Raw genomic sequence first — 21,698 nt, 5'->3', positions numbered from 1 at the left:
TAGACTTTGATTTGAAGGCCTGAAAGGAAAGAAAAACAACAACAACAACGAAAAACAAAAGCAGAGAAACAAACAGACAGAAAACACACGCAGTCCGGACTTTTCTGTGAACACAAGCCTGTCAGCATCACACACCGAGTCAAAAACACGAGGGTCAGATGGAAAAAGATCAGATTTTATTGCACCAAATGGTTCGGTTGTTCATTTCTCTGTCAGACCTGACAAAGCTGCTGATTCGTGTTTTCCAGTAAAAGATAAAAACGTTCACACTTTTATTTATTTCTATACTCTGCTGTTTTATCCCCCGAAAGAAAGAAAGAAAGAAAGAAAGACAGAAACGTCCAAAATCAAAAAACGAAACAAGCACACATAAATATAAAGCAGTAAAAGTTGCCATCCACATTAATCATGACGCGATCAGTGCTGGGACATAAAAGGCCTCTCTGTCCAGAGACAACAAACCCAAATCTAAAAAGACACAGAAGACATGAAGGCAGTAAATGGTCCCGTCACACGTCCTGAACACAGAGGACAGGACACACTTCATCTGGGAAAGTGGTGAAGGTGAAAGTACAGCACGGTCTCAGAGGAGGGACGTTTCCGTCCTCAGGCGTTTGGGTTCTGCTTCATCAGCTCGACGTCCGCGTCCACCATCTCCTTCACCAGCTCCTGCAGAGGGACGTCCCCATGGACAGAAAGGAGAGACACTTCAGTCTCACTGAAAAGAGCAGCTGGCTGTGGTTAAAGTGTCCCTCCTGCGTGAGAGACGGCGTCTCATTGGGCCTGTCTGACGGACACGTGGACACACTTTCAGCTGAAGGAATAACTGCAGGTTAAGGCTGGATGCTGCTTCTCACAGAGCAGAAAAACTACCAAATGTCCCAGAAGTCCTTTAGGAGTCTTGTTTGTTTTGGGATTTTAACATGTTTTTATTTTAGTATTTTTACTGAGGCAAAGTTCCTGTTTGTCTGCTTGTGTTTAACATTTGACAGCTTTGGTTTTACATGCTGAATTAAAAAGGTTTTTTATTTAATTTAATACAGAAAACTTCCTCAGAAAAAGAATTGTTTTGTTTTCAGTATTAAAACTGACCACAGCAGGACGACGTTTCAAATAAGTCGGCCGATTCGGATGTTTTTGGTTGTTGTTTCGTTATTTTTTGTTGTTATTAAAGAAGAACTGAACTGTTTTTAAAGCTTTGAAACAAAAATCAATCATCCAGATTTTGACAAAAGCTTCCACAGAAACGTCTTCACATGAAGAAGATTGTTTTCAGCCCTGGGCTCAGTGAGGAAACCCTCAGCGCAGCCTGGCAGGCTGATGGAGGCCGAACGTCAGACTCTCGTTTCGCTCAACCCTGAGGTCCAATCAGCAAAGAGATGACATGAAATCATTAACAGCACCAAACGTCACGTTGATTTCTTTTTTTGTATGTTTTGTGTTCTTTGTACTGAAACAAAATTCTCTTCTTTCGTTAGATTTATTAAATCTCATTCCTTCAACCACAAAGTTTGACTTAAAAACGGTTCCAGCGAAGGAAACTATTTCCTGTCCCTTCCCATACGACTCCCATCACGTCCAAACCGGGCTGACACGAGACACGGCTACACTGCGAGACGTCCTGTTGTCCAAACGTGTGGCCGATCTGCTGGCTTTCAGCTGCTGTGTGTAGTCAGTGTGTCTTTGTCCCTGTAACACACACTCACACTGTCCCTCCCACCTCCTGCAGACGTCCCGTCTTCCCCGGTCGAGTCCCCGCTTTTCTAACTCAAACCCTTAAAGGCCTCACTGAGCTAACAGTCTGCCCGGCGTCTGCCATTTCAGTCCCCCCAGGTGTGTGTGACACCCACCTCGAACGTCACCTTTGGCTTCCAACCCAAATTCTGATACGCTTTGGTGCTGTCGCCCTGCAGGAAGTCCTGTTGAAAAGAGACAGGAAAGGAGAGAGGAAAGGAGAGAGGGAAGGAGAGAGGAAAGGAGAGAGGAAAGGAGAGAAGGGGAGAGAGAGAGAGAAATGATCTGTCATGTCTCATCTGAGCCTCGTGAAGACATGATGGGATTCACCTTCATGTCCAAATGTCTTCAACAGATTTCAAGGGACACACACACCAACACACACACACACACACACACACGCACCCGCACACACACACTCTGTCGGGGAAAAGGGGGGAGGTCACAGACTCTCGCTGGACATCAGTCCTCCCCCTGTCGGCTCCCCACCGCAGATCCGTCCAGCCTGCCCCCGTCGGTGCCAGAGGATGATGAATTGTGGGACTCTGGTGGTGTAACCTCCACCCTCCTCGCCCCCCCCCCCTCCCCCACCCGTTGTGTTTTGCACTGGGTTCAACATCCAGCGAGACCCTGCTTGAGACCACCAAAGAGACAGAAAAGACGCACGCGTTTCCTCTTTGTAAAGACTTCTGATTTCATCTGGATGAGTTTGTATCAGAAAGGCACATGTTGGCCTCACGAGGCCTAATAAAACGTTGTGGTGAAAGCGGATACTGAAGAATGTGCCTTTCAAAAGAAAAGACGCCGTGTGTTCTTTAATCGTGCAGCTAATTCCAAAATTAAAGGATGAAAGAACAACAGAGACGTCTGTTTTGCTTTGGTCTTTAACGCAGTCAGAAGTCCGGTGCTTTGCTGCTTTAAAATGACAGCATACACTACAAGGCCAAAAGTATGTGGACATCCCAACATTTCCCTCACATGCTTCTCACTGACAAACCATGAGCGCTGACTGCCACTGTAATTGCCTGAACCCTTCTGGGAATGTTTCCCACAAGAGTTTGGAACATGAATGCAGGGATTTGCTTCAGTTCAGCCACAAAAGCATGAAAGTTGATTTATAGCTGAGCGTTAAGGGGTCACAGTGCAGCTACGAAGTCGTGCATGTGGCCGCCGAAGCTGACGTGAGCCTCCAGAAAAATGGAAAAACACATCAGGGCAACGGAGAAACAACGTGGAGACCAGAGGAGCTGTGATTACAAGCTTCTGTAACACACAACCAGCAAAGTCATCTCTGCTGCAAACGCTCTGCTCACCACGACCGTCGCTCTCCATCATGAACGCGACAACAGAAAGTCCAGTCAAGCTGCAGCTTCCATCCACGCCTGTCCAGACTCACGAGGTGTCTGCAGTGACTGACAGAGAGCTTCGAATCATCAACCCACTGAGCTGGTGGTGGACTACAAAACTTCAGATGTGGATGCTGCTGCAGAGAAGCTGCAGGCTGTATGTAAAGCATGGAGGGTTCACACACACACACACACACACACACACTCACACACACACAGTCAACCCGACAGCACAGAAGATCAACACGATCAGCACAGTTTGAAGGTGGACACCCGAGATTTGAGTCACCAGTTCAGTCTGTGAGCACATGTGAGATCTGGTCCCAATCTGCCCTTCAGTTCCTGAGTTCTGCTGCTGAGTGATGGACAGAAGACATCATGATGTCACAGTGAAGCTGACCTTTGACCTTCTGGCTTCAACATTTGTGTGAAATGACATTTGTTGCAATAAATTCATGAATTCTTAAGTTACGGTTAAAGTTATGTTTAGTGAGCTCGCAGCGACCTTTGACCAGTAAATTCTAATCAGTTCATCTATGAGTCCAACTGGACGTTTCTGCCAAATTTGAAGAAATTCTCTCCATGTGCTCCTAAAATACGGTCTTCTCCAGGACGGTACAGACGGACAGCCTGAAACACAACGCGTAGGCCGCAGCTGTCAGGCAGGAAGGCATAAAAACTATACTCGATACCTTTTGGTACCGCAGCAGAAAGAAAAGAAAACTACCTGTGCAGCCTCGGGTTGCAGATTCGTGTTTTCGATAGCTTCAGCAGTTTTATGATTCTGATCGACGTGAATTTTGTTTTTAAACCCACAGTATTGATAAGAGTATTGATATTTGTTCCAGCCTGAGAGGAGAATATCATTTAAACTTGCTATGGCCGATACACCTGCATTGTGTTTCAGTGACGCTATCAGCGGCTGAAATCTGATGCTGAACTACAAATTAAATCCCAGTTCAGCCAAAGCTCAGGGAAAGACAAGTTCTTCCACACCAAACTGGGAAAACTATTTCTTACAGGGATGTTGGTACAAAACAGGAAAATGTCTTTGACAAAATGGAAGCACATTACTGTCTAAAATTCAGGATGTTGCTTCATTAAATTTTCATTAATTGGATCTGAGATGTTGAGCTCGAGCCACGAAAAATAAGCAGAGACCAGAACGGCACACAGAAAAAGAGCAGCGTTTCTGTCTGACGTGGGACCTCTTGAAAACGTCTCTTCTGGGTGATCTTATTACAGAGGAACGCTCGCAGCGGCACTGGCATAGCTCAGCCTTTTAGAGAGCAGGGACCCACATCTCAGAGAGGCTCCACGACGCTTCATCCCACAAAGGCAAGAACTCCGAACACACACAGAGGGAACAAGTAGAGGCCGATTCAGCCCGTGACGCCGCTCGGTTTGGAGCACGCGGTTCAGTCCCAGGTGAGCTTTATTTTTAACTTCGCACGGGGCACATGCGGCCCGGCAGATGAAAGCTACGGGCCATTTTCTCGTCCGTCTGCGGCAGCAGGACAAACAGCTCGTTCTCGTGTGAGAGCAGCTCTGCACATTACTCACATCCATTTTTGGCTCTCGGGCCATAACTGGAAACATTTTCAGACTAATTACCTGCAGCAATGAGACATAATTTATCATGGGGCTGAATGTAACAATTACAGGGTGACTTACTCCACTATTATATCAAATAATCCACTTGCTTCATAATTATATTGATTAATGTAATGTAATGGAGAACATTTTGTAGCTGGCATAAAAGGAGCATCGACTGATCTCGTCACGAACGCCGAGGCTGGTCTGCAGCGTCACAGATGAAACGCGTTTGGTAGAAACTAAACCTGGTCTAAGGTTTGTGTGACCCCAGGTTCTCAGCCCCGTGCTGAGTGGCTGCTCAGCGCCAAGAGGGCCCGATCAGATATGAGTCCATCAGGTAAAAGAAAAAAAAAATGGACGGGAAAGTAAGAAAGTTGCTGTGCTGCAGCTTAGTGGAAAAATAAAACGTGAAGCAGCCTTTTGTTTAGCTTTGGTCTGCATGCACGTCAACAAAATGAACCGAAATAAACTCCGAGCTGCGACGCTGTGCCCCGTTGATGAGAATCCAAAGGACGAAGGCTTGCTGAGGCTCGAGACCCATCAACTGAATGTAGGCTGACGTCCATCTTTGATTCACTGCATCTGAAGATACAGACCACCTGAAGAACGCATTTCCTGTTTCTAACCGCGTTCCAACTGGATCAGCTCGACCCCTTTGCCAAAATTTAACCAGCGAATTACAGACGACCAGAACAAACAGGGCTGTCACGATGCGTCTTTGTGCATTTGGAGGCTTTCGGTTAGTTCAAAACTCCCCGTAAAATCAAAGCATGTGACACACGTGCACAAAGGACGATCCGCAAGTGGAAAATTGGAAAGAGGCGTTGCTGTTGAGTTTCTCAGTTTGATTTTTTTGGTGCATTGATCAAGTCAAGTGATAGTCGATGTGTCCACAACTCCAAGACTCACACCAAAACTATGCAGATGGATAAACAGGACAGCAGGTGAGAGGGAAAACATGCAGCTTGGATTTTGGGGTGAACTGTCCCTTTACGACCTTAAACACCAGAGAACTGAGAAGCCTGGCTTTGATATTGCTTAAAATAATGTAAATAAAAAGAGAAGTTTTGGACTGAAAGTTGGATATTGTTTTGGCACAAATAATGAAAAATGGTTTCCAGCGCTAACAGGAAGTAAGAAAAGCTGTGCCTCAGATCATCATCATCATCATCATCATCGTTGTCGTCGTCATGCCCGACCTCTGAAATCTCCATGTGTGTTAGGCGGGAGAACATCTGTTGAAATCAGACTCTTGTCTGCTAAGTCTGCCGTCTTAGCAGACAACCACACGGTTCAGCATCCAGGAAGTTAATCCAGCGCCTGGACTTTGTCAACCAGGATTTCTGCAGGTGACAGGCGATCTCGCCCTCGCAGATCCGTCGGCGGAGTGCGGCTCAGTGGAATGAAAGCCGCTTCCAAAATGCTAACAAGAGCGTCCTGCAGCCGAGTGAACTCACCCCAAACGGAGCATGTAGCAAATAATTCAACATGAACTGCTAACAGATGGGGGCACAACATAATCTTCATATGGATCCGATTTGGAACGACAGCCAACCATTTGGTACATCCTGTTTAAAGAAGTGCTCAGCCTGTGGATGAACAACTGCAAGCAGAAAGCTGAAAATCAGCTGTGACAAAACGTCACCCTGAGCCTGTTAGAGAAAAAATGATGAACTGATCTCAGAGCATCACGTTACGGGCGACACACACTCTGAGGACTGACGTGTATCATGAACAGGAATTTAAAAACACTTCAGCTTTGTTCTGATGTCTCAGACGGATCTAAATCAGGGAGAGAAGCAGGAACACAGCTGATACTGTTGATGCCATCATCATCATCATCATCATCATCACCTCCGCTATGCAGTGTGAACAAAAGTCAACAAAAGTCATTCAATTTGTGTCCTCAGTGAGAAAAGGTGAAGCTAAAATTCTTGTCTAAACGGTTCTGTTTTTGTGTGTGGATCCTCTGTGTCTCTTTGATGTTTTCATCCAGTGAACGCTGGCTGAGCTGATAAATCAGGCAGGAGACGCTGATGGCTGCTCAGATGTTGGTTGGGACCGACGAGGGCTGCAGTCTGGCTTCCTCTCATCCCTGTGACTGTACGTACATATTTTAAGAACAGCAGAATATCCATCCTGGAGTGGAAGCGTACGCAGTGAACATGAAGGTGTGGTCATTTTAGCCCGGATAAATCTGCTTTGAGACTAACCTGAAAAAGCCTCCTTGTTGCCTGCAAAATATGACTTTGAACTTGACAAAGTCTGTTCTTGTTTAAGTATCGTAAAGCTGTTCACATGCCATTACTTACAAGACAATCGTTTAGCCACCATCTTTTCTCAAATTCATCCAAAGAGTTTGGCTTTTCTAACCCAACCACAGTATTTCTCTGAGTCTAACCAGGTTAGTGGGAAATGGAAAACTGGTTTCTGTGTACATGAATCCTAAATATTAATATTATTGCTTTATTATTAGGTACTCAGCATTTCACAAAGTGACAGTAAATAACGGATGTTTCCCTAAACTTAACCAAAGCCAATTGGTCAGATTCAATTTTGGGACTGTTTTAACAAACTGAAAAATATCTTTGTCGAATCTTCGCCAAAGTGCTTTTGTTGCCTAAACCCAAACGCAGACGGGAGGCGAACCCTGGATTCTGGTGCGGGAGTCCTCGACCGCCCCCCTGTGGATCCAGCACCATTTATTAATGCTGCAAAGAAACGCAGTGTAGGCACAAGACACAGCAGAAAAACCCGAGTCACAGTCACGAAAAACCCTAAAAAACTCACTTAAAATCAGGGTTTCGACAGCATTTCAGCACTGAAATTCTGCATGCAAAACTTATTGCTTACGTTGTTTGATCAGACGCGAGCTGAGACGTCGGCCCTCTGCGGGACTCTTACTGATCTCTCATTGGTGTAACGTGACGAGTTCTTCTTCTCTGCAGCTCTAATGAAACAGCTTAACGTCAGTGGCCTGTGATTTCCCCCATTTCTCCCTTCATGCCTTTTTCCTGACACTCTGGTAATAAAGACGAGAAGCCATAAAAAATAATCCTTCCAAATGTAAAAGTGAGAGACAAATAGAGTGCGATCACGGCCCATAAAGCACACGGGCAGTAAAAGGCACTCAGAGCAGGCATTTAACGCTAAGGAATTCTGGTATCGCTGCAAGGACTTTCAATAAATCACACACACACACACACACACACACACACACACACCTACAGCACTTGTATGTAAGGATTAGACTGAACACTAAACGTCCTGAAATTGCCTTTGTTTTTGTTCCCACTGGAAACCCACCCTCTTACGGGAGGCAGATCAAACGCTCTCAAGAAAACAAGCCTCTTCTCTCTCTCCGGCCTCGCTCTCTCTGAGGGCTGCACGCTGGGAGACTATGATGTGGTTTTGGAAGTCCAGTAGCGTCTCTGGTATTTGTACAGTAGTGGACATGAGGCTGCGCACACAGAGACTTCAAAGAGAATCAGATAAAGCGGCCCGAGGACGCTGTGAGAGTCTGAGGCTCCGAGTCCCCAGCAGACCCAGATGTTCCGACCAGACCCAGATGTTCCGACCTTCGACCTCGCTGGGGTTTTGATGGAAGAACTCAAGCAAGATGGTGGGCTTTTTATACCCAGGATGAAGTGTGGTGACGACAGCGACAGAAGAACTCAGTTCTCCTCCACAGCCCTGCGACTGCTGCCAGACCGCAGGAACACGAAGGCTGCACTGGGACCAGGTGTGTGTGTGAGCCGGTTTCTGCGTGTGTGCAGGTGGGAAGAGAGAAAGCTTCATGGTGTCGGACTGTTGAGACCCACACACACAAATCTGTCACTGGTCGATTCTAACGCACCTCCACCAGCATGGCCGCAACTTATCACTTCCTGTAAAGCACAAAAGGCCCACAGTTTGAGCTGGAGGGAAGGAGGGACCAAACAGGAGACTTGATACCAGCAGTTCTCTTATTATACTCCAATACTATGCTTCACCTGCACGCCAATACAGCAAATATGTGAGAATTTCACAGTACGCAGCAGAGTTAACCGTTTACAACACAAATCAGTCATTTCATGTTTTCACTGAGTGAGCCAAGCATCACCGAAGGACGTCTGAATGAACCGCGGGATGCTGTGACTGTAGGAATCCAAGACAGTTATGAGCCCACTCCCAGCCAGAGGTCAAAGGTCGGCTCTGTGTGTGTGTGTGTGTGTGTGTGTGTGTGTGTGTGTGTGTGTGTGTGTGTGTGTGTGTGGGAGCGAGAGAGAGGGAGCTGTGAGAGTCATAGCTCAGGTTTCCTTCCCTGACTCCCCACGCAGCTTGGCCTGCACACAATGTGTTAAGTGACCTCTAAAGGGTGGCCCTGTCGCCCTGATGAGTCCGCGCACACACACACACACACACACACACAAGCACAGGGACTGACACGTATCGCAGCCTCGAATCGTAACAGAGCAAACATTTTGACACACACACATTTGAAAACAAAACAACAGGAAACAATCAGCAGAGAAACAGGAAGTTGTGAATCTGTGCAGGAAAAGCCAAAACATCACAAAGTGTCACTTCATCTGCTCGCCTCTACGGGCTCCGCCGTGTTGATTGCTCTCCATCAGTGCTCATTAAAATTCCTGGGGGAGCCGCGTGATAAATATTTACGCTGCTGAGCACACACTCCACACACACTCCAAACACACTCGAGAGGCTGCCGATAGCGTTAAGTGCCCGAAGGCTCTGGCAAGCGTTTCGGAGGGAGATCTGCAGCCCGCCGCCTGCTCGTGTGCGTGAGGCGTTTACTGTCAAGATAACGGGAGGAGGGCAGAGATTTATGCCACGGATAAACTTGTGCTCCTGCGTGTGCGTGTGTGTCCACGTCCAAGGAGAATCTTTTAATGTGTGAAGTTTATGGAAATGAAGAGGAAAATATCACACATTTGCACATCTGGATATGAAGGCGTTTTGCAGACACACACACATGCAGAGTGTAACCACAGCAGAGCTGGACTCCTCACTACTGTTCCACCAACCCCTCACCTCCCCTCACCCACCCTCACCCACCCTCACCCCTCCTCCTGTATTCTATTATTCCTGTGGACGGGAAACAGATCATAATTCCTGGAGTCAGCAGAAAGCTGCAGACTGAGAGAGTGAGAGATGGAGGGAGGGAGATAGAGAGAGAGGAGGGGAGGGGAGGGGAAAAAGAGAACGTGTGTGTGTGTGTGTGTGTGTGTGTATGTGTGTGTGGGGCTCAGGTGACTGCTCACTTCCACTGAGGTCAAACTGAAAGTGTGCAGTGAATTCACTTCCAGCGAAGTGAAATGTGTGTTTAGTCTGTTTGCACATTTGTATAATGTAGTTTGGGTGAAGTAGCACTTCAGTACAGCCATAGTGTGTGTGTGTGTGTGTGTGTGTGTGTGTGTGTGTGTGTGTGAGCGTGTGTGCACTTTGCATTTCTATCAGCCTCTGGGTGTTTCATATTTCAGGAAACATCAAAGACCGACATAATTTCCCTTCTTTAAACAACATTCTTTACAATCATACTACAAAGAGAGAGAGAGGGTGAGTGAGGGGGGAGGGAGGGACGGCAGGGGAGGAAAATGTCATCCAGTTTTATCTTAATTGTTGTGCAGTGTGTGTGAGGCAGTGAGGGCTGTTTCACACCAGGCCGCCGTGCTGAACTGCTCGATGATCTTCGGTGATCTTCAGTGAATAAAACTTTCTCACCAGCTGTCCAACAGGCAGCACAGGACGTTGCAAAACAGGAAAACCACTCATTTGGAAAAGAAAATTTGGTTTAATGTCCCTTTTTTTCTTTGCTGTTGTTTTGCAGACTGACACCAAAGTGTCCTTCATGGTTTAGTCAGTGCGTTGCTCAACTGCACGAGTGTTCATTCTTATCAATGATAAAACTGAGTCTGGTCTTCGTGTGGGAGCGATGCACATAATGGTATACTGTGCTTGTGTTCTTGCACAACTTCCCCTCGGAGGCCATGTTTTAAAGACACAGTGAACAGAAGGCTGTGGAGCTCATGTCTTTGGAACACAGACTGGGTTACATCGCTGGGACAAAGTGGACTCGTTCAGGTTGCAGTGCACCCTTCCAAAGCTGTGGCTGACGGAGAAAAATCCACGAGACTGCTGTACTACACTGAACATTTTTTTCTTTAGGATGCAGTGAGTCTGGATTGGCACGTTTCAGTCCACAAGCTTCGCTCTGCGTTTGTGAGTGTGACTGTGGGAGAAAGAACGTGGATTAACATCGTGTATCCAACACAGCCAAAAGGAAGGCAAATCACAACATGGTGAACAGGATCGCCAAGAAAACAGAAAAACAAATTCCTTCTGAAAGACAAAAATTCTCTTTTTCTAAACTGAGCTTTTTTCTACCGGATTACCACATAATTTGTCAGGGGTTAAACTGGGATTTACTATTTGGAGTGTGTGTATGCCAAGAATACTTTTCAGTGGCCAAAATGCACACTGGGTATTAAGTATGTAATTATTAAAAAATGTTTCAGTAAAACAACTTGAACATTATCACAGAGGCACTGCTGTAGAAGAAGATTTAAAAAATAAAAAAAATCTGCCAAAGTACAAACGAGTGAGCTGCTATTGCAGAAAAAACATCCAACAATTAAAAATGCTGTAGTGAAAGAGCTGTACCTCTGATGGGTTCTGCAAACACGGTGACGTAACACCGACGACGGGGTGTGTGTGTGTGTGTGTGTGTGTGTGGGGGGGGGGGGGGGGGGCAGCCAGGTGGGCAGATTTAAGATGGATTTTGACTCTGTTGAGCATCAATCTTTGCTGATGATTTTAAAAGGCTTTCAGATTTCGACATTCAGCACCAAACCCGACTCAGAATCCACACATCTGGTTTGTGCGGGTAAAATATTTCAGATTGTCTGACTTTCCTGCAGTGCTATCTGGTCATCCTCTCCAGGCAAACACGATGTGTAAAATCTTTTTTTTTTTCCAGATGAAGTCTTCCAGTTGTTATGGACACACTGGTCCCTCCAAACAATTTGCCCCTGGACTGTTTCTTTGGTGTACTGTGGTTCTGGTGAAACCAGTAGCGACACGACTTCAGCATCTCATTATAGAACAGAACTGCAGTGAAACCAGCAGGAGTGGTGGGAAAAGGAGGGCGAGCAGCAGAAGGACTGAGGCTTGAATGGGCATGCCCATCAGTCCCGGGTCAGCGGACTAAAATCCTGCTCCTGTACCTCCTTCGTCCTGTCGTCTTTATCCTGCCACAGTGACGGGGGCGGAAGGCGGAGGGTTGGATGACATGCGGAGGGGGAGGGAACAGTCCTCTATAGGCTACATCTCCTCCAGAACGCCGTTTCCTCTCTGAGCAGCATTCCTCATCTTATCAGCTCCAATAATCTGCAGTTCTCATCGTGCCCAAACAGGGAGAGCCAGAACCTGAGAGAGAGAGAGAAGTCACTCCTTCTCCTGCTCTCTCTCTCTCTCTCTCTCACACACACACACACACACACACACACACTCTCTTTCTGTTGGTTGGTGATAGAGTGATAAAGCTGGGAGAAAAAAACAGCGAGCTCTTAGGAAGTGGTCCCAGTCAGGGCAGCTTCCAAAATCCACAAAGAGAAGAGAAGAGAGCAGGAACTCGAAACGTTTCATCAGCTCGCGTTCTGAGCGTTTCCGTTTTATCTGATCCTGTACTTCACTCCACAGGTTAATGCTGCGCTGTCGACCGCGTGACATCCGAGGGCTGAACCCTCCATGAATGACGAAACTGTGAGTGAGGCATCAGCGACTTCATCCTGTTCTGCCGCTCCCAGGTCTGACTTTGATTTTTCTTTTCACAAATGAAAAGGCATTTCTGTTGACTCCCGAGCGTCTGGGCACAGCTCACACTGACTGGTAAGAGTTTTCACGTATGAAAACAGAATCACAGCAGATTGACCCTCCTGACAGTCCAGTCATCTCGGCCTGCTGCAACGTCAAAGTGCTGCTTGTACGTTGATCCTTCAGTAATCACACAATCCGATAAAATGACTGCGATATCCTGAGGAAGAAGTGAGGAGAACATCCTCCCAGCATGCACTGGGGCTACTGAACCTGTGTGTGTGTGCGCGAGGCCTGTCATGTTAAAGTTAGTGTGAGAGTGTGCGTGCAGGAGTCACCTGCAGGCCACGACTGAGGTGTGTGTACGCGTGGTGAGACGACACTCGGTGTGGATTCAAAGACGGGCTTGTCCTTCTTTCCTGTGACTCCTGCCTCACTCTAACATGCAGTACCAACGCTAAAAAAGACTTTTCACACTTTGATCCTGCTGCTGTTCAGTGAGTAGGCCTAGCAGATCCGTGTGCTCCTTCCACCACTCGGGCCGAGCACAGCAGTGAGGGAGGGAGGGAGGGAGGGAGGCATGACGAACGAGCAAGCTCCGCGAATGACTGAGTGAGAGAGAGAAACAAAGTGAGCAAGAGTGAGAGAGGACAGAGAGGAAAAGTAATGCAGCCTCTGGCTTACAGGAATGTGGGGGCTCCTGAGTTCAGGAGGGCTCCAGAGTCTGTGTGTGTGTGTGTGTGTGTGTGTGTGTGTGTGTGTGTGAGACATATGAGTGTGTGAATAGTGGGGCGACTGCGACTGAAGAGAGCAGCCGCAGAATTAATTACCCAATCAAGATAACAAGCCAGGGAAAGACATTACAGAGGTCACACTACAATTAACCTCTTAGTCTAAACCCCTCTCTCTCTCTCTCTCTCTCTCACACACACACACACACACACACACACACACACACAGAATGTCACAGCTCGGTATCTCCTACCAGGACTGGCTTTTGCTGACCACTCGACACGATGTGCTTTTATTTTGAAGCATTTCCTGTGTTCAGTTAGTGACTGTGCCCGTGTCGCTGCAGACACCCTGGCACAGCCGGGCTTGTTTACAGTGGGATATTGAGTGAGTCGGGGGCTCGAGTGGAGTGGAGTCGGATGTGGTTCACACATTCCACCAGAGACTCAGATTACACTGCAGGAAACACCGGCCCTGCGAGTCACACACTGCCTGACTCTCTGATTTATAAACACACACACACACATTAAAATCTCAGCGACTCGCTCGGAGCCAGTGCTACACCTCCATCATCCCTCACTCACTTTCCTCCTTTCCTTTCCTTCCTTCCTGCCTTTCCTGTCATTCTCCACTCTTCATGCTTTCTCCTTGGCAGCGAAGACAAGCGACACCACAGTTTGTCTCTTTGTGCACACATGATCTCAGGTGTTTATGAGGCGCTTCCTCACACTGACACATAGGGATGCACGGTATTTTCCAACTTTTGTTGGCAAAGCCGATGCTGATAAATTCACAGATTAAATTCAGCAGAGAACATCAGGTCTCGGCTGTAGAAATGAAAACTGAGCCAAGTAAGAAAACCACAGTGCTTAGTGTCACGTGTGCATGATATTTCATCTCAAAGCCTTGTTAGCCAACACTGATGACGCACACACTGTATGCTATCGCACATCTCTAATTTACATAATCATAAATTCAACACTGGGACATGAACGTGCTATCAGTCGGCTTTTTTCTCACACAAGCTGAGGCCTTCACTCACTAGGAATCCCACAACTTTGACAAACAACCTGTTTTAGTGTTTTAGCTGTGGTGGCTTGTTCTGTGAGAGCCTCAAACCTGACAGGAGCCACAGACAGGCTGCAGTAAATCAGCTGTCATATTGTGGATTCAGTGCTGAAGTGTTTTCTTTAATATCCACCTCGTGTTCAAAGTCTACTTCAGTCCTGGAAGAATAACTTGCTTTAATCAGAAGGAAATTTACATGTAAAAGCTGCGACCACACTGGCTTACTGAGTTGTTCTGCAATGGCAGACACAAACATGCTGTATTGTAATGGAGTGAAGATTTTATTCACTCTGCTCCACTTTAGCAGAGCGATGGATCTGAGGTACGAGGGGAGCAGGTTAAAATGGTGGTCTTGGGGCTGGAAGCAGCAGGCTTTATGGGACATGTAGTCCAAACACTGATGTTCATACAGGACCTCAGACAACCTTTACAAACTAAACTTCTTTTGAAATACTGATTTTTTCCCTCCGTTTTCACTCCCATAAACCTCACATTGCAGCCCAACATTCAAACCAGAAAACAGCATCATTTATAAAAATTGTCACTGCAGTGCTGGCGAGCACTGGTCCCAGTTCAGCCCAGGGGCTGAGGTCTGAAAACCTGCCCAGATCCTCCGACAGTCACGTTCTCCCAGAGCTGCTCACTGGAGAACTCTGGGTAATCAAGCCCAGCTGGGGCAGGGGGGCAAAGACACAGGCTGACATAACTCACCCTTCTCTCCCTCACCCTGTCAACAAGGCCCTCTCCCTCTCTCCCCCTTCTCTTTCCACCTCGTCTGGCAGGTTTCTCTCGTCAGGCCCAGCGCCCAGTGAGGCTGGCTGATAGCGCAGGAATCCGTGGCCCACAATCCCCGGTGCTCCCTCGCTATCTCTGGGGCAGACTGCGGCCAACGAGGCACCGCGAGAGACCGAAGATATACCTATCCATCACCGCGCCGACATCACGGTACGAATAACGGCAAAGTATGGAAATAAGATCAGCACAGAAACAAGCAGACACTCATACCGTTGGACAGCTGCCTAAAGCCCGGAGCAGAACTGGAGACGCTGCCTTCGCTTGGCAGCACCACATGTTCCTGCCTTAATAACAACTTACTCCACTGTTTGTCACCATCTCTATCAATGCTCCTCTATATTACTACACCTTCATGTGTCGAGAGCGGCTGCACGCTGCTGCCATGCCTCTCACTTTCTCTCTGGGAGCAGTACCGGGTCAGGCTGTGGGTTGGACTGCTGAGGGGCCCAGGGTGGTTCCGCTCTGACGGTAGGAGGAAACTCCTTCAGGAAATACCAAACGGCCAGACACACACACACAATCTCTGTTTCTCTTTCTCCTGCGAGCAGACTAAAGCTGCTGCTCGGGCTCAGTTTGTCTCAGCCCGAGCCTCACAGAAAACAGAAAGCACAGCTCTGCTCGCTGTGGCGTTACGCTGTCAGGTACGATAGCTCGCCTGTGCTGTTACACAACACACAGGTTGGCTGGCGGCCAGGCTTTTTACGGCATCAATTACAGCTAACTTTAACGAGTCACCTCAATTAAGCAATAAATCACAAGGCAATCGAGTCAAGCCCCTCGACTCTGATTGAGTTGTTTCTTACCTGAGGAGTGAGAAAATGACGTGCGACTAAACACACAAGATTTGACAAAAACAACAAAAGGTGCTGAGCTGCAGTCTGGCAGTTTGTTTGTTTGTTACACAGCCAACAGTGTGGGATTTTACACTCAATCTTCAGGTTGTTTCAAAGATCTAACTTCACACTAGGGGAGAGATTCATCTTTCTTTATAATGTATTCATTTAGTATTTGCAGTATTTTCAGTGAAACTGCAACAGGAAGAAGTAAACTCCTCCTTTCAAGAGGATTACGGATTGTTTTTGCAGAGTAGGGGAAGACGGAAAGAGATGTGCATCCAAAAAAATAAATCATGTCCTCCTTCCCTGACACTATTCAAATCCTTATAGGTTAGTGATGACGCAACAACCCCGAGCTGTTTTGCATGCTTTTTAACGGTCGATATCAGTGACGCTCGGCTCTTCTTTTAGAAGTGGTGTTCTCTGTAGATAAGCTGCCTCTCGTTCTCATCTTTTCTTGACATCTTAATGAGCTAAAACTTTAAAGGTCAACAGACAAAATAAACTATTTATATGTGGACGGAACCACATGAGAGGTGGCGGGTTAGAAAACAAAGCCGCAGTGATTTCAATCGTGCTATCTACGTCCAGATTTGACGTCTCTCGCTGATTTGACTGGCTGAACTCTGATTAGATTGGACAGTTTACCTGCAGAGAGTGACTGCAGTTTGAAACAGGAAGTCCCCATTGATCTGTCCACATGGCGAGACGTGTCAGGAGTATTCCTGTGGAAGCCCGGAGCTAATGTTAAATGATGCCATGATATTATATTATCATCTCGACTTTGCACATGAACTTCAGTGTGCTCATCACGAGGAGCTCAGCCAATCAGCAGTGGGAAGTGGAGCATCCAGGGTTTTGGGGACTTGATGCATGTTTCTCCTCCCAACATTCTCAGAGTGAAACACTTTTTCTCATAGAAAGTACAAAATCAAATCAGGCAGCATGTTTTAACGTCAGCTGGTCCTCATTTTCTGAAGTTCCACTTGGCTTTCAGCTGATAAGAAGTCTGTCTGAACAGTGAAGTGCCTGGTCGTCACACTCGTCTCCCACCACTTCCTGATGGCTTCTCAACACAGGTGGACACACTGTTTGGGTTTGGGGCAAAGAGCTTCAGGTCCCGGCTGTGCCAGTCGCTGTGCTGGCGACTGCAAATGCTCAGAAGTCGATGTGAATATGAACCTCTTTTCTCATCTCTACAGTGTTTTGAGGTCACATTGTGTTTGTGGTGGTGTGATTGTTTCACAAAGTGTCAGCTAGCCGTTTCCACTGGGTGCTTTTGTTTGATAATTGTAAATACCTCCAGATTAGGCAACCTTTCATGTTTGATAGAGCGTTTTAGGAGATGTGTTGTGTACTGTTTGTGTGTGTGTACGTTTGAGTTTCCAAGCTGCAGCACTGTGGCTGACCACAGGAAGTTCTAATCAGCACTGTGGTGTGGCTGCTACCTTCCCTTTCCCCTGGTGACCTCCTCCCCACCCTTCTCCCTCTACAGCAGAGATACCAGGATCACATTACCGACTGTGGGGGTGAAGGGTCAATCCCATTTTTCAGCTCCTCTCCGTCCCTTTTTCCCCTCACAGATCCTCTCCCAGAGGTTAAAGCCTCCTGTCACCTAGATTCACATCAGTTCACGCGTGGCGAGGGAGTGGTATCCGTCGGAAACCCTCCGCCCCCCCCATCTCAGGCAGCGCTACATAAAGAATCGGGCACGGTTAAAAACATGTTTCAAACACTGCTGGCCTCTTTGTGTCATTGTGTTGGTGTGTCTCTGTTACACCCCAGCTGAAGTCTGTATTTTGGTGCTGCGGAGGATCGGGTTACTGGGAGGTAACGCTGAGCCTGTGATGACCTCCTGCAAAGAAAACCGACCATTTTACAATAATATTGCGAAGTAGCAGGAGGCTATTTTGGGCTTCCAGGCTTTCAGAAGTCCTTTTCATGTTCTGCATAGACAACGAGGCCTTTTCCACTGCAGGAACTTAATATAACTGAACTGAACTGATCTTAAAGATTTAAAAAAAAAAAAAAAAAAAATCAAATATTCTTTATTAAAAACGAAACAGTGGGGCTGCCCTCAGCAAGTGAAAAAAGGAGACTGAGCCACGGACAAAAGAGAAAGTTGTGCTGATACATCAATAAACATACAATATTAGTTCATATGTTAAAAAATGACCACTGCTGTGCTGCGTTTGGCTTTAATATCCACTTTGTAAGACTCTGTTTTCCTCGGATCTGATCTTCATTTTTTATCAAGGGGAAATCGCTGGGAGCTGTTTTACACTGTATCTAAACTGTGTTCACGAAATGAATTTCATTTAGTGGGTTTGAACGCACCACAGGGTAAAGCCCATACAGCCGCTGAGAGGGCCTGATGGTGCAGCTTCAACCACTCGGGTTAAAAGGCAAATGTATTTATTTTCTGTTTATATTAGGATTCCCACACAGCTGCATTACTTCCCATTGCCTGCCACAAACCTTTAACAGAGAGGAGAGGACACAGCCTGAGAGCAGCAGGAGAATTTTGTTTTTGGAAGGTGACACTTCCTGTGTCACCAAGTCTGTCGTTAGTAAGCAACTGGAATATTTATTTTTGGGGGGATTTTTATGTGGCTGTCGGTGTAATCAATAAAATCAATGAATGAATGATTGTGTGAATTATTTGTTCATGTGAAAGGAAAGGCAGCAGTTAGTCTAGCACTAGGACCCAGGGGTAGGGTCTCTAAAAAGGGGCGGGGCCTCACACACCTGAGCCAGCAGCTGAGACCAGGTTGTGTTTGTTTGATCTGAAGGCCCTTTTTTAAAAAATAAAGATGTATTTAAAGGTATGACTGTCATAGTGAAATCGCAGAAGCATTAAACATTTAATGAATATATTATATGTGTTTAAATATTAATAAACATTATCTAAAGATTGTTTTGGAGCGACACTTTGAGTGATTGCTGATAAACATGATCAAATAACTTTTCATGACTGAGTATCAGTGACACTCGGCTCTGAGCTTCCATGTTTATTAATCTAATAAATTAACATTTATTGATATTATTAGTTGTTATTATATCGACCTTTTAAAATTCACAATTGGTCAACCTGTAATTCCTTCTTTTCGGTCTTCTTTTTAGTTCATGTATTAACTCTACATTTTACTCCATTCCTTCCTTATTATGGTCTGCATTAGGCCTCCTGTTGTAAATCTCTCGCTGATACTTTGTGGAATGAAGACAAGGTTTTTCATTTTTTTTTGGATTGTCAATAAAATTGATACTTTTGGCCTGACAGCCTCTGGCTCCAACAAGCTAAAATAAATAATGCTGGTGCCCATACAGCATAAAGCTACAGTAACGAGGAGTGCTGTGTTTCTGTGTGTGTGGGATATCGCTGCAGCTCTGTACATGTGGAGAATACGAGTCAAACAAGCCACTTAGTGTGAAATACACACGGCTGACAGCAGAGCAGCACTTTAAATCATAGCTTCTATACTAAAGCAAACCGCACCCGAATCTAACATGCACTCGCTGAACACAAATCTGCTTTTGATCATGTTGTGGCTTCTTAGGCACATAATCTCTTTTAATTACAGGATTAGACTCTCAATCTAACACTGCAGCAAGAGCTTAATGTCACCGAAGCCACAGGGGATCATTTTCTAACACACACAAAATCCCAGCATGTTCAAATCACTGCTTGTTAATGTGCGTGTACTGTATACTTTATGTACTACACGCTGCTTGGATCGTCTTAATAAAGCGCCGTTGGACTGAAGTGAACAGGAAGGTTGTCTTCACACAGGGAGAGTGACAGTTGGTGTAAAACGATCAGAGAGGAAGTCAACGACCTGATGGGCCATCGTCAGGTGAGCCAGCCAATGGAAACTGAGCAGCACGAGTCCTGACAAACAGCAGAGGAACACTCCAACACCAGACACATTCACGGCTCAGTGGACGGAGGGATATGAAACGGAGAAAAGGATGAGTTCACTGCTGATTTTTGGATGTTAAATGATTTTCCTGGGAGAGAGAGAGTGTGTTATCGTCATATTCCTTAACAATGTGGAAAGTTCGGTCTCTTTTAATTTTGTTTAATTTTCATTTTAAAATTAAGTTCGGTCTCTTGTACCCTAAGCTAAGAATGTCCACAGTCCACTTTGTCTGTCCTGATACTGATGCCGGGGTTTTACCACCAAAATGCAGTTAAGACTTTTTGTTTAGTGACTATTTTGGTACAAACATTTACCTGCCACCATGCAAAAATAACAAAGAGGTTCAGTTTTACACAAACAGTCGGACTGAAAACACTGAGACTCAGCAGATCTTCAACACTAAACAGAAAGGGGAAAACACTTCTGCTAAAAGGTCTTCTAATCTAGACTAGGTAGACAGGGTCTACTGCGGTCTAGAAGTCTAGACACCGTTTTGAAGTGTTTCCAGTTCTCGTTTCATTAAAAAAATCATATTTAAATATTGATGGTAACGTGCGACCGCTTGTGCAAAAACCCTGTCTTTCATCGTTCTGTCTCATTTTCCATCCAGGGCAGCAGAGAGCCTGAATCTTTCCAGCCTTTCCAGAATTCCAGGTGAGGGAAAAGTGAATGGCTTCACTGTGAACCATCTTGGAAAAGGACACCCAATTCCTCCCTAATATACGGAAACCTTTTAAAATAATGCTAATATTTCATGCTTCCCTTGTGTGAAAGTACCACGGACCTCTGCCAAACATCCAAACTCAGAGCTGATAGCCCGTTTCGCGTGTCAAGTGCCATAAATTCAGCCGGTGGAGCTCGACAAAGCTTGTGCAACGGATAAATCTTGCTGCTCATAAAAGCCATTTGCTTCTTTATGTCTGTCTGGTGTTCAAACATTCACCTCGATCAATCAACGCGGCAAACTGCTGTCAGAACACTGAGGCCTCTCCTTACCTCACATTTCCCCTTATCAACGGCTTCTACTGAGAGGAATCTGAGGAATCCCGGGACTCGGTCTGCTCGCCCACACCCGCTACGACAGGGCGAAACACAGACACACGCTGCTTTGAAAACACAGACTAATTTGTGACACATAAATCACACAAATTGATCACAGATGCTGCTGCTCAGAAACGAGTGTGGGACAAAAGAAAATAATTGACAGCGATGTGTGAATCTGAGCTCCGGGACGACGTCGGCATGGTGATAAAGTCGTGCACTGACTCACAGCCGGCCGCCACCTCTTTGTGCTGTAAGACATATAGTACAGTATAGGAACTCCACCCAGAGAGATGGGCTGAGTTTGCTGCCTCAGCACTTCTCCCTCCAAACGGCTGCGGTTCAGTTCGAGGTCTCGCTGCCTCGGCTCCGAGATGAAGCACCTCGGAGAGCCAGCGGTCCTAACCGGCCCCCTGGCTACCAGCGCCGGCCTCTGACTGACACCACTACAGTGCCAGAAACATAAAACAGGATAATAATAGCTGCTCATTCCTACCCCTCCCGAGCAGACAGGCCCACATTGTCCAAAACCGTATTTAACTGAATGATAACTGACAAATAAAGGTGAATACCTTCCCCTACAGCCTCAGCGAAATCACATCTATGAATCCAGTTCGATTTACTCAGCAGGTCACTATCTTGGCAGGTCATTGACTCTGTCTGATTAATTGTGTGACGGCCCTGTAATAAAAACACCCCTTAAAAGGAAAATTCCATTTTACTCATGATGATGGTGTTGATGTTTGCGGTTTTGTCCATCTTTGTCCATCTTTCTTTCTTCACTGGAAGAAGCAGCTTTAGAAGCGAGGGAAGTG

At 46.3% G+C, this 21,698-nt stretch overlaps 1 protein-coding gene across 1 annotated transcript in view; it reads right to left on the bottom strand.

Annotated features, from left to right (window-relative positions):
- Positions 1-154: 154 nt before the first annotated feature.
- The window catches only part of gmds (GDP-mannose 4,6-dehydratase), a 143,902-nt gene continuing 122,358 nt past the window's right edge, over positions 155-21,698 (bottom strand). The window contains exons 10-11 of the mRNA XM_046392897.1: positions 1,851-1,919; positions 155-669 (exon numbers count right to left, since the gene is read on the bottom strand). Of these exons, the coding sequence (XP_046248853.1) occupies positions 607-669; positions 1,851-1,919 (132 nt within the window). The 3' untranslated portion in view covers positions 155-606. The remainder of the gene's footprint in view (positions 670-1,850; positions 1,920-21,698) is intronic.

Source organism: Scatophagus argus, chromosome 6, assembly GCF_020382885.2.
Source record: "Scatophagus argus isolate fScaArg1 chromosome 6, fScaArg1.pri, whole genome shotgun sequence".
Taxonomy (NCBI): domain Eukaryota; kingdom Metazoa; phylum Chordata; class Actinopteri; family Scatophagidae; genus Scatophagus; species Scatophagus argus.
This window is presented reverse-complemented; position numbering and strand designations above follow the sequence as displayed.